At 46.4% G+C, this 9,991-nt stretch overlaps 1 protein-coding gene across 1 annotated transcript; it reads left to right on the top strand.

The window, feature by feature from the left end:
* Window positions 1–3,476: 3,476 nt before the first annotated feature.
* Window positions 3,477–9,586, top strand: POLR2D (RNA polymerase II subunit D). Its single transcript, XM_029226058.1, has 4 exons — window positions 3,477–3,593; window positions 5,642–5,822; window positions 7,719–7,814; window positions 9,157–9,586. The coding sequence occupies exons 1-4, from the start codon at window positions 3,521–3,523 to the stop codon at window positions 9,233–9,235; spliced, it is 429 nt and encodes a 142-aa protein (XP_029081891.1). The 5' UTR covers window positions 3,477–3,520; the 3' UTR covers window positions 9,236–9,586.
* The last annotated feature ends 405 nt before the right edge of the window (window positions 9,587–9,991 follow it).

Raw genomic sequence — 9,991 nt, 5'->3', positions numbered from 1 at the left:
TTATTTATTTTTGGCTTCATTGGGTCTTCATTGCTGCGCGAGGGCTTTTCTCTAGTTGCAGCACGCGGGCTTCTCATTGCGGTGGCTTCTCCCGTTGCGGAGCACAGGCTCCAGGAGCGTGGGCCTCAGCACTTGTGGACGCGGGCTTCAGAGCGCAGGCTCAGTAGTTGTGGCGCCCAGGCTTAGTTGCTCCGCGGCACGTGGGATCCCCCCGGACCAGGGCTGGAACCCGTGTCCCCTGCACTGGCAGGCAGAGTCCCAACCACTGTGCCACCAGGGAAGCCCCTAGTCATTTTAATTTTAAAGACAGCCAACCAGATCATATTTATTCAGCCTGCATGTTTTTGTGTGGTGTTCATGATACCCAATAACCTTGCACTTTTATTTATTATTTTTTATGTAATGCCATTATATAAAAATGCCATTGGTTTTTTTGAGCCAACTTTTCTGAACTAAGGTTTGTGAACCCTTTAAAATTTGGATTTTTCTAGAAAGAAGGTTCATAGTTCTCATTAGGTTCTCCAGTGAAACTGACCTTGCCCAGAAAGCTACAAGCTGAACTCGGGGGTGGAGGGGATGCTCAAATTTAAGATGTCATTTGGTGAGGTTAACCCAAACAAAGACCCTGGGACGTTGGTGTGGTCTGACCTAAAGGAAAATGTTTCTTGCTTTTGGATGGCCCAGAAAGGATGAGGTGCGTTTGGAGAAAATGGCAAGGAATAATTTTTCAAACCTTACAAACATCCATATGCTGATATTGTCAGTCTTGGTTTAAATTTTTATTTGCAAGGATGTAAATTTTTTTTTTTTTTTTTTGCGGTACGCGGGCCTCTCACCGTTGTGGCCTCTCCCGTTGCGGAGCACAGGCTCCGGACGCGCAGGCTCAGCGGCCATGGCTCACGGGCCCAGCCGCTCCGCGGCATGTGGGATCTTCCCAGACCAGGGCACGAACCCGCGTCCCCTGCATCGGCAGGCGGACTCTCAACCACTGCGCCACCAGGGAAGCCCGTAAAATTTTTTTTTTAACATACCCAGTTCTGAAGCCCTTACAACTTGGCCACAGGTATACGCTGTCAGGGTTAGATGATAATTTTGGAAATAGATCACAACAACTTGTTAAACACAGACTTTGGTAATAACTCTGGGGTGTGTGAGAGGAATTCTGTTCCTTCAAGAGAAATTATAGTTCTAGAGATTAGTATTCCATATTTGCAGTTAAACAGCATGGAATTCCATTTTTTTTTGTTTGTTTTTGGTGGTGGTAAAATATATATAACACAAAATTTGCCATTTTAAACTCATTCTGTTGTCTGAAACGTGAACTAAGCCATGTGGTCAGAGATCGGTGGTTCTTGTGAGACTGAGGGTGGAGGAAGTGCTGTAAAGCTGCTTCCAGATCAATCTAGGGTCTGTGACCTTGGCTTGAATATCTGCCTTTGAAAGGCACTCGCTGGGCTGGTTGAAGAACTTGACCCTGAGCCAATACAGTATAAAGAACCATAGTCGCTCTTGAGGAGCATAATGGCCTCTTTCTCTGTATCCTTCCATATCTCTCATACCCCTTGCCACTTTCTGTCTTTTATGATGGAAGATAAGTCCAGATCTTGCATCAACTGCTCTTAGCTCCTTTTGGGGACAGCTCTAGGACTGATTCATCTTTTTAACCTCAGGGCTTTGCACTTAAGTATTTATGATGGTTTTCCTGAATGAAAATGTAGACAAACCAACCTATGAAACATCACTATGTGTTATTTGTTATTCTCCTTTCCTCTCTCTTCACCTGTTGACTTCTCTCCTGCTGTGTGTGTTGGGTATCCGGCTAGCCCTGGGGGCAGCCCATGGTAAGTCCAGTAAGTAGTAGTTGCTCTGTGAAGCCCTGTTGGATGGATAGATGAGAGAAAGGGGCCTACGCTGAGTTCAGGACCATTTCCCACACCCAGCTGCTGCACGTCCCCAGACTCCTCGGGACATCGGTCCACAGCTGTAATGAACTGTGTAGGAAAGCCCTTCAAGGCGGTAATAAGCTCTAACAATACTATATAACCTGCCATTAATTCACCGGATACATTTCTTCTGGAAATACAGATACAAGGCAAATTAACTTTGTGAAAATTATATTTTAAATCAAAGGAATACAGGTACATATTCTCGTCTGGTAATATCCTCATTCATTTTCTGTTAACAGAGTTCACATGATACCTAAACGTGGTTCACTCCGGAGCCAAGTAGTGCACTGTGATTATTTCCTTCATTGTACAGCCATCTGTTTTCTCTCAAGTTGGAAACTTTTTCATTTGCTTACTTATCTTTTTTTTTTTGCGGTTCGCGGGCCTCTCACTGTTGTGGCCTCTCCTGTTGCGGAGCACAGGCTCTGGACGCACAGGCTCAGCGGCCATGGCCCACGGGCCCAGCCGCTCCGCGGCATGTGGGATCCTCCCAGACCGGGGCACGAACCCGTGTCCCCTGCATCGGCAGGCGGACTCTCAACCACTGCGCCACCAGGGAAGCCCCTCTTTTTAAAAAAATTAATTAATTAATTAATTTATTTTTGGCTGCATTCGGTCTTCGTTGCTGCCGGCGGACTTTCTCTAGTTGCAGCGAGCAGGGTCTACTCTTCGTTGCGGGTGTGCGGGGCTTCTCGCTGGGGTGGCTTCTCTTCTTGCGGAGCATGGGCTCTAGGCACGCGGGCTTCAGTAGTTGTGGCACGTGGGCTCAGTAGTTGTGGCTCATGGCCTCTAGAGCGCAGGCTCAGTAGTTGTGGCGCACGGGCTTAGTTGCTCCGCGGCATGTGGGATCTTCCCGGACCAGGGATCCCAGGGATTGAACCCGTGTCCCCTGCATTGTCAGGCGGATTCTTAACCACTGCGCCACCAGGAAAGCCCCTGCTTACTTTTCTAAGTATCATCCAAATGTTCCAACAGGCCTCTCAATATCACTAGCCACATGTTGAGAGGTATTGGAAAAGTCCCACTACAAATCAAACATTTTAAATGCTTAAGGCATTGTAAGAAATTACACTGTATGTTTTCGGAGTCACCTACCCAGCTTCCCATCAACGACAGTTCCTTGGGTCGGTCAGCGCGTTACTGCATCTCATCTAATCCTTCCCTACGCCCTGCGAAGCAGGTATCCTCATCCACACTTCACCGGTGAGTTAGCTGAGGCTCAGAAAGGCCAAGTGACCAGTCTCCACGACGCGCGGCGAAGGGCGTACTGGAGAAGAGAAGGACGGTTTCTCCGGAAGCGACCAGCGAAAGATGCCCCTCGGCCCTCCGGGAACCCCCGCGACCTCGCGGCTCTGGCCTGTCTCCGCTTCCTTAAGGGAAGCTCAAGGACGCTGCAAGGCCCCTCGGCCCCGCCCGCCCCGTCGGGGTCCCGCCCACCCACCGAGGCCCCGCCCACCACTGTGACGCGCCCATCCCCAGTGGAGCCCCGCCCCGTCTCCAAGACCACGCCCCTTCCTGGCCGCGGCTCGGCGCTTCCGCTTCCGGCGGTGTGGGCTGCGGTGCGCGGCGAGACGATGGCGGCCGGTGGCAGTGATCCGCGGGCTGGCGACGTAGAGGAGGACGCCTCACAGCTCATCTTTCCCAAAGGTGCGGCCTGGGGCTGCCGGAGTGTCCCCGTGGTCCTGCGTGGTTGTCGCAGGCCTGGGCAGGCGCGGCGAAGGGCAGGGAGGAGGGGGATGTGGGCCGGCAGGGCAAGGTGCCGCGGGAGCGGGCCAGCCGGAGTCCACGCCTGCAGCCCTGGAGCCGTCGGCGCCCAACTCCACACTGACGCTGCGCGGCCTCTTGCTCCTGTTTAAGTAGTTTGTTTTATCCGATAAGCTGTGAAGTGCTGGAGGGATGTGTCAAAGATAAAGCTGGCACTAAAGGGGAAAGGACAGATTTTAATCAGTAATATACTATTGCAGTGGGACAGAGTCAAGCGTGGACTCATCTAAACTTCGATCTGTAGAGGTGACTGGGCATATTAAAGGGAGAATGAAGGAATAAGGAGCGGAGTGAGCGGGGCCTCAGTAGGGTCGGGGAAGTGAAAAATTACGAAAAGCGGGAAGCGGGGGGTTGGTCCATTTGAAACCCCTTTGGATTTGTTAACTGGCGTTTAACTCCTACCCTCCCACACCCCTCGCTCTGGGCTGGGAGACAGGGGCCCTGTCTTCAAGTGTTGGCTGGAACAAACAGTAAGTTATTTTGGCAGCCTTCAGTTTTCATAAATAGCCACTGTAAAGAGCTAGAGTCATCCCAGGGTTGCGGCCTGGAGCTATTAGAAATCTTGTTAGTGCTTTAAGTGCATTTATTTTATTTTTATTTATTTTTGGCTGCATTGGGTCTTCGTTGCTGCATGTGGGCTTTCTCTAGCTGTGGCGAGCGGGGGCTGCTCTTCGTTGCGGAGCACGGGCTCTAGGCGCGCGGGCTTCAGTAGTTGTGGCACGTGGGCTCAAGAGCTGTGGCACACGGGCTTAGTTACTCCGCGGCATGTGGGATCTTCCCAGACCAGGGATCGAACCCGTGTCCCCTGCATTGGCAGTCGGATTCTTAACCACTGAGCCACCAGGGAAGCCCTCGTCAAGTTTCTGTGGACCAAAGTTGAGTCCTTGGGGAGAAGAGGACGACAGGAAAGAGCCTGGAGTTTGGTCAGGGAGAGAATCTTTGTCAGATGGCTGGGAGTAAAGCACGTTTTGCTATCAGAGAACTTCCTCTTTGCAATGTGATGTGCTTAATTTGTAATTTAAAAACCCAGAATAAGTAGAAAGCTTAAGATTTTAAAGTATCATATCTTACAGGTACTGGAAAACACAAAATAAGTGGGGGAAGCCTTAACAGTACCCTCCTTTTAAAAAAAATTACTATATCCACAGTAAAACATGAAATTCCACACCTTTTCACCCAGAGGAGACGACCGTAAATAGTTTAGTGCTTATGCTCCCAAACTGTGCTCATTTATAAATATATACTTATACACTTTATTCTTTGCAAAAATAGAATTATGCTATAGAAATCATACAGCTTTTTAAAAATTTGATGATATATTGTGTAGAACTGTTCTATTCTTTCAAAGGGCTAGGTAGTACTTAATGGTTGTACCATAATACTATTTATCTGTTGATAGACATATAGGTTGCTTCTAGTATTGTATTTTATAGACTCAAGGTGTAATACTCCCTTCCATAGGATAGCTTCATGGAAGTTTTGGGCATAATGGAAATATATGTTTGTTTTCTTTTTTATGGTGTAATAACTAAGAGGGAGATGGTTTTCTTAATTTCATGATAAATTAAACCAGTTTTTCGTATTTAGGTTTTGTCTAGGTACTTTTTATTCAGGTTTTTGTTTGTTTATTTGTTTTTTAAATGCTGTACAGTTACAAATTCCCTGGTAGTCCAGTGGCTAGGACTCGGCGCTCTCACTGCCGGGGACCCCGAGTTCAATCCCTGGTCGGGGAACTAAGATCCCACAAGCCACGCAGCATGGCAAAAAAAAAAAAAAAAAACCTGAAAAATACTGTACCGTTGTGGGATATTGAAGCCTCTGGATTTCTGCAGGGACAGAGACTTGCTGATAGTCTCAAAGGCAAAAGGAACGTTTAGAAGCTGACTTTTGGAGGAATATTTTCAGCTGACATTTATGCTTCTCACAAATAGAGTTTGAAACAGCTGAGACACTTCTAAATTCAGAAGTTCATATGCTTCTGGAGCATCGAAAGCAACAAAATGAGAGTGCAGAGGATGAACAGGAACTTTCTGAGGTCTTCATGAAAACTTTAAACTACACAGCCCGTTTCAGTCGTTTCAAAAACAGAGAGACCATTGCCAGTGTACGTAGGTGAGTGCTAAAAGTTTTATTAATCCAGGATATTAGACATCTGCACGTAGAATGCTGTCGCCGCCTCCCCTGCTCCTCCCCGCCACCCCTTGGGCATCATCTGTACGATTAATGTAAGTAAAATAATGTCTTCGTCAAATTTTTGAAATAGCTTATATGGTCAAAACCCTCCTTGGCCACCTTTTGCTGTACCCCAAATCCCAGTTACCTCCCTGCAGAGTGACTGCTGTCAGAAGTTTGTTGTTAGCCCTGCAGAGCGTGTTCCATACATTGGCATACACACCATAAACACACAGCATTGTTTTATTTTCCTTTTTTTCTTTTTTTAATAAAGTGGGCTTATTTATTTATTATTTCCCTGATGTGTCCTAGAGATCTTGCTATGTTAATAAATATAAATCAGGAGCATTCTTTCTGGATCTTTGCTTGACCATTCAAAAGGTGACTGGCTTTTAGCATTTTTTCCTAAGGCATTGCTTCTCAAATTGGTTGGATGTGCTCTGGGAAACAGTGAGGTGCTGGGGTATATAGGAGGCCCCAGGGAAAACAAGAGCTGTTTTAGCATTTCTTTGATTTCTTCGAAGATGAACATTATCTCATGTGAACTAGATAATCATTTGATGTTCTGATATAATTTGAGCCACTAGAGAAGTCCATTTTTATAAACTGGGTGTCATCAGTGTTACTTGGTGGTATGGTTTAAAACATTTCTGCATTAAAGCAAACAGATACCAGTATATTGTGAAGTAAAACAAATGATATATATGATCTCTTTTTTCTAATACTTCAGTTGTATTTATTTATTTTTATTATTATTTATTTTGGCTGCGCCACACGGCATGCGAGATGTTAGTTTCCCGACCAGGGATCGATCGAACCCGTGCCCTCTGCACTGGGAGCTCGGAGTCTTAACCATTGGACCACCAGGGAAGTCCCTGAATTATTGAAATAAATCATGAGACTTAAATCCTTGCAGTTGCAGAAAGTCATTTGTGCCTATGCCCCCGAGTTGGTTGTGGGTACTTGTTTGCTCTACTCTGGTGAAATGTTTGAGAAGTACTGTCCTAAGGAAAAGCAAGTGGACAAAAAGATGTATATATGCAAATATTCTTCAGAGAGCTATTAATAATAGTCACAGTTTTAAAAAAAGCTAAATATTCAACAGTATTTAAATAAATTGTGGTAAATCCATTTGATAGACTACTATATATTTTTTGTTTGTTTGTTTGTTTGTTCTTTTCGGTACGCGGGCCTCTCACTGTTGTGGCCTCTCCCATTGTGGAGCACAGCCTCCAGACGCGCAGGCTCAGTGGCCATGGCTCATGGGCCCAGCCGCTCCGCGGCATGTGGGATCTTCCCGGACCGGGGCACGAACCCGTGTCCCCTGCATCGGCAGGCGGACTCTCAACCACTGCGCCACCAGGGAAGCCCTTAGATACATTTAAAAGAGAATTTTCTTCAAGTCAAAAATAAATCTTCTTCAAGCCTGGTAGATGGGGGACATCTGACATCATGTGTTTGACATAAAATTAATAACAAAGGAAGCAAAGAACAGTGGTAGGAAGAGCAAAGAGCAACGGAATAAATTCTTGGGGGAAAGCTTGTATAGTCCTCGAGGTACATAGCAGTTTCTCAGAAGTTATCATCGCAAGCATTCTCCGCCTTGGTGTGCTCGCCTCGCTTTCACTGTCTCTGCCTGATTTCGTTGTAGCTTCCTGTTCTCCAGGAAGAGGAACAGGAAGTGATTTGAAAGTGGGATTTTGCAGCAAACCTAACCATAATGGGAAGATTGCAAGTGCTTTATTTTTCCTCTTCCTTGCTAGCTACATTTGATGCCCTTTTTCCCATTCATCATTGTTTGATTTTGTTTGTCTTGATTTTCTTCCCTGTGATCAGCTTGCTGCTCCAGAAGAAGCTTCATAAGTTTGAGCTGGCCTGCTTAGCCAACCTTTGTCCAGAGACTGCTGAGGAGTCCAAGGCTCTGATCCCAAGGTTAGGACTGGTTGTGAAAAGCTCTGTGTGTATTGGATAAATTCTTACAAGTAGAATTACTGTGTCTAAAAGCTGTGTGCATTTAAAATCTAGATAGATATCACCAACGTTGGATGAGTGCCTTTGTAATGAGATTGATGGTTTTATAGCACACCGATTGTTGGCAAAAATGTGAAACAGCTGAAACTCTTGGTACACTGATGATAGGAGTGCAAATTAGTACGGTCACTTTGGAGAGCAGTTTGGCTACATCCAGTAAAGCTAAAGATGAATATACCCCATGACCCCAAAATTCATTCCTGGGTACGTGTCCTAAAAGCAACGCATACGTAGTTTAAAAGAAGACATGTATTCCAGTGTTTATTGCTGCATTGTTAGTGATAGCAAAAACTGGACAAGTCAAGACCGGAGAAATAAGTCATTGTATGATCATATAATGTTTATTATATAGCAGTGAAAAAACTAGTGAACTAGGACAACGTGGAATAATGTCAACAAATGCCAAATTGAATTTTGAGTGAAAAAATTGCAGAAGGATACATACAGTACGATGCCATTTCTTTTTTTTTTTTTCGGTACGCGGGCCTCTCGCTGTTGAGGCCTCTCCCGTTGCGGAGCACAGGCTTCGGACGCGCAGGCTCAGCGGCCGTGGCTCACGGGCCCAGCTGCTCCGCGGCATGTGGGATCTTCCCAGACCGGGGCACAAACCCGTGTCCCCTGCATCGGCAGGCGGACTCTCAACCACTGCGCCACCAGGGAAGCCCTACGATGCCATTTCTTATAGTTTAAAACCAGTACTGCATATTGCTTGTAGATACATTTACATATACTATAGTAAATATTAATATAAAAGTAACATGTAGGGATGATGAATACCAAATTTAGGATAATGGTTACTTCTGGGGAAGGAAGAAAAGGAATTGGAATAGGGGAGCACACACAGAGCCATCGATTTGTGTCTGTCATATTTATTAAGAGTCAAGGGGAGAGGGAATTCCCTGGCGGTCCAGTGGTTAGGACTCCGAGCTTCCACTGCAGGGGGTCTGGGTTCAGTCCCTGGTCGGGGAACTAAGATCTTGCAGGCCACACAGTGTGGCAAAAAAAAAGGGAATCAGGTGGGGATAACTTTTAAAATGAGCTTATTTTCTATACCTTTTATATGTTTGAAATACTTCATAATGTTTTTTAAAGGAAAGAAGTAAGAGTTGAAATGTAAAGGTGTCAGCGTTTAGGGGTAAGCGGAGAGGTGGGCCAGTGGTGCTCGAAGATTAGCACGCACGAAAGAAGAGGGCGGGGAACGCTGTCGCTGCGACACTCACTTTTTTTGTTTTCCTTCTTGTAGCCTGGAGGGGCGGTTTGAAGACGAGGAGCTACAGCAGATTCTTGATGACATCCAGACCAAGCGCAGCTTTCAGTATTGATCTCCAGATACCACTGCTGCTGGGGGAGCCACATCACATCCCCAGCACAGCGCCGCTGGCCCAGGATCCAGGGCTGACTTGCACAGAAAATCTATTGCAGAAGACACTTGGGCTTCCTTTGGATAGAACAACCCAGTGCTTGGTCTTGGTTTAGGTTGCTGTTTCAGGCTCGACCGTTGGACGCTGATGGCCAGCATAACCTTGGAGAGGCCTTGCAGTGGCTGCCTGAGCTTGCCTCTGGGAAGGGTGAGGTGGGGTGATGTGCATCTAAGCCACACTGCTGACGCCTCACATCATGGTCTTTGGCGCTTGTGTTATTTTTGATTCCTACTATTTCATGTTTTAATTTCAGTGTGTTCATAGTTTTTGAAGCTATACTAGAACATGTAACACTGGTATGGGAAACAGTCTCACCTAAATGCAAAAAGAGCAATTAAACGAGACCTGTATCGTTCTTTGAAATTCTTAAAGAGAGGATGATAGCGCCTTGGCGTCATTGTGCTTAACCGGGAGACAGGGAAGAGGCTGCCGTGAAGAGCAGTTACTCCTGAGGGTAACTGCTGAGTGCTGTGGGGCACACAGCCTCGAGATGGACAAGTACTGTGCCTTTCTTCTTGGATTGCTGCACAGCATAGATTTGGAGTAAGTGGTCTTTAAGCACTTACTTTGTCACTGCCACATTCAGATTTTTCCTTCCTGGGCCAGATGTTGAAGGAGTGAGCACTTCATAGTGTCCTCATATGGGGCATCGGGTCC

Source organism: Monodon monoceros, unplaced genomic scaffold (genome assembly GCF_005190385.1).
Source record: "Monodon monoceros isolate NGI ecotype Baffin Bay Population unplaced genomic scaffold, NGI_Narwhal_1 Super_Scaffold_16, whole genome shotgun sequence".
Classification (NCBI taxonomy): Eukaryota; Metazoa; Chordata; class Mammalia; order Artiodactyla; family Monodontidae; genus Monodon; species Monodon monoceros.
This window is presented reverse-complemented; position numbering and strand designations above follow the sequence as displayed.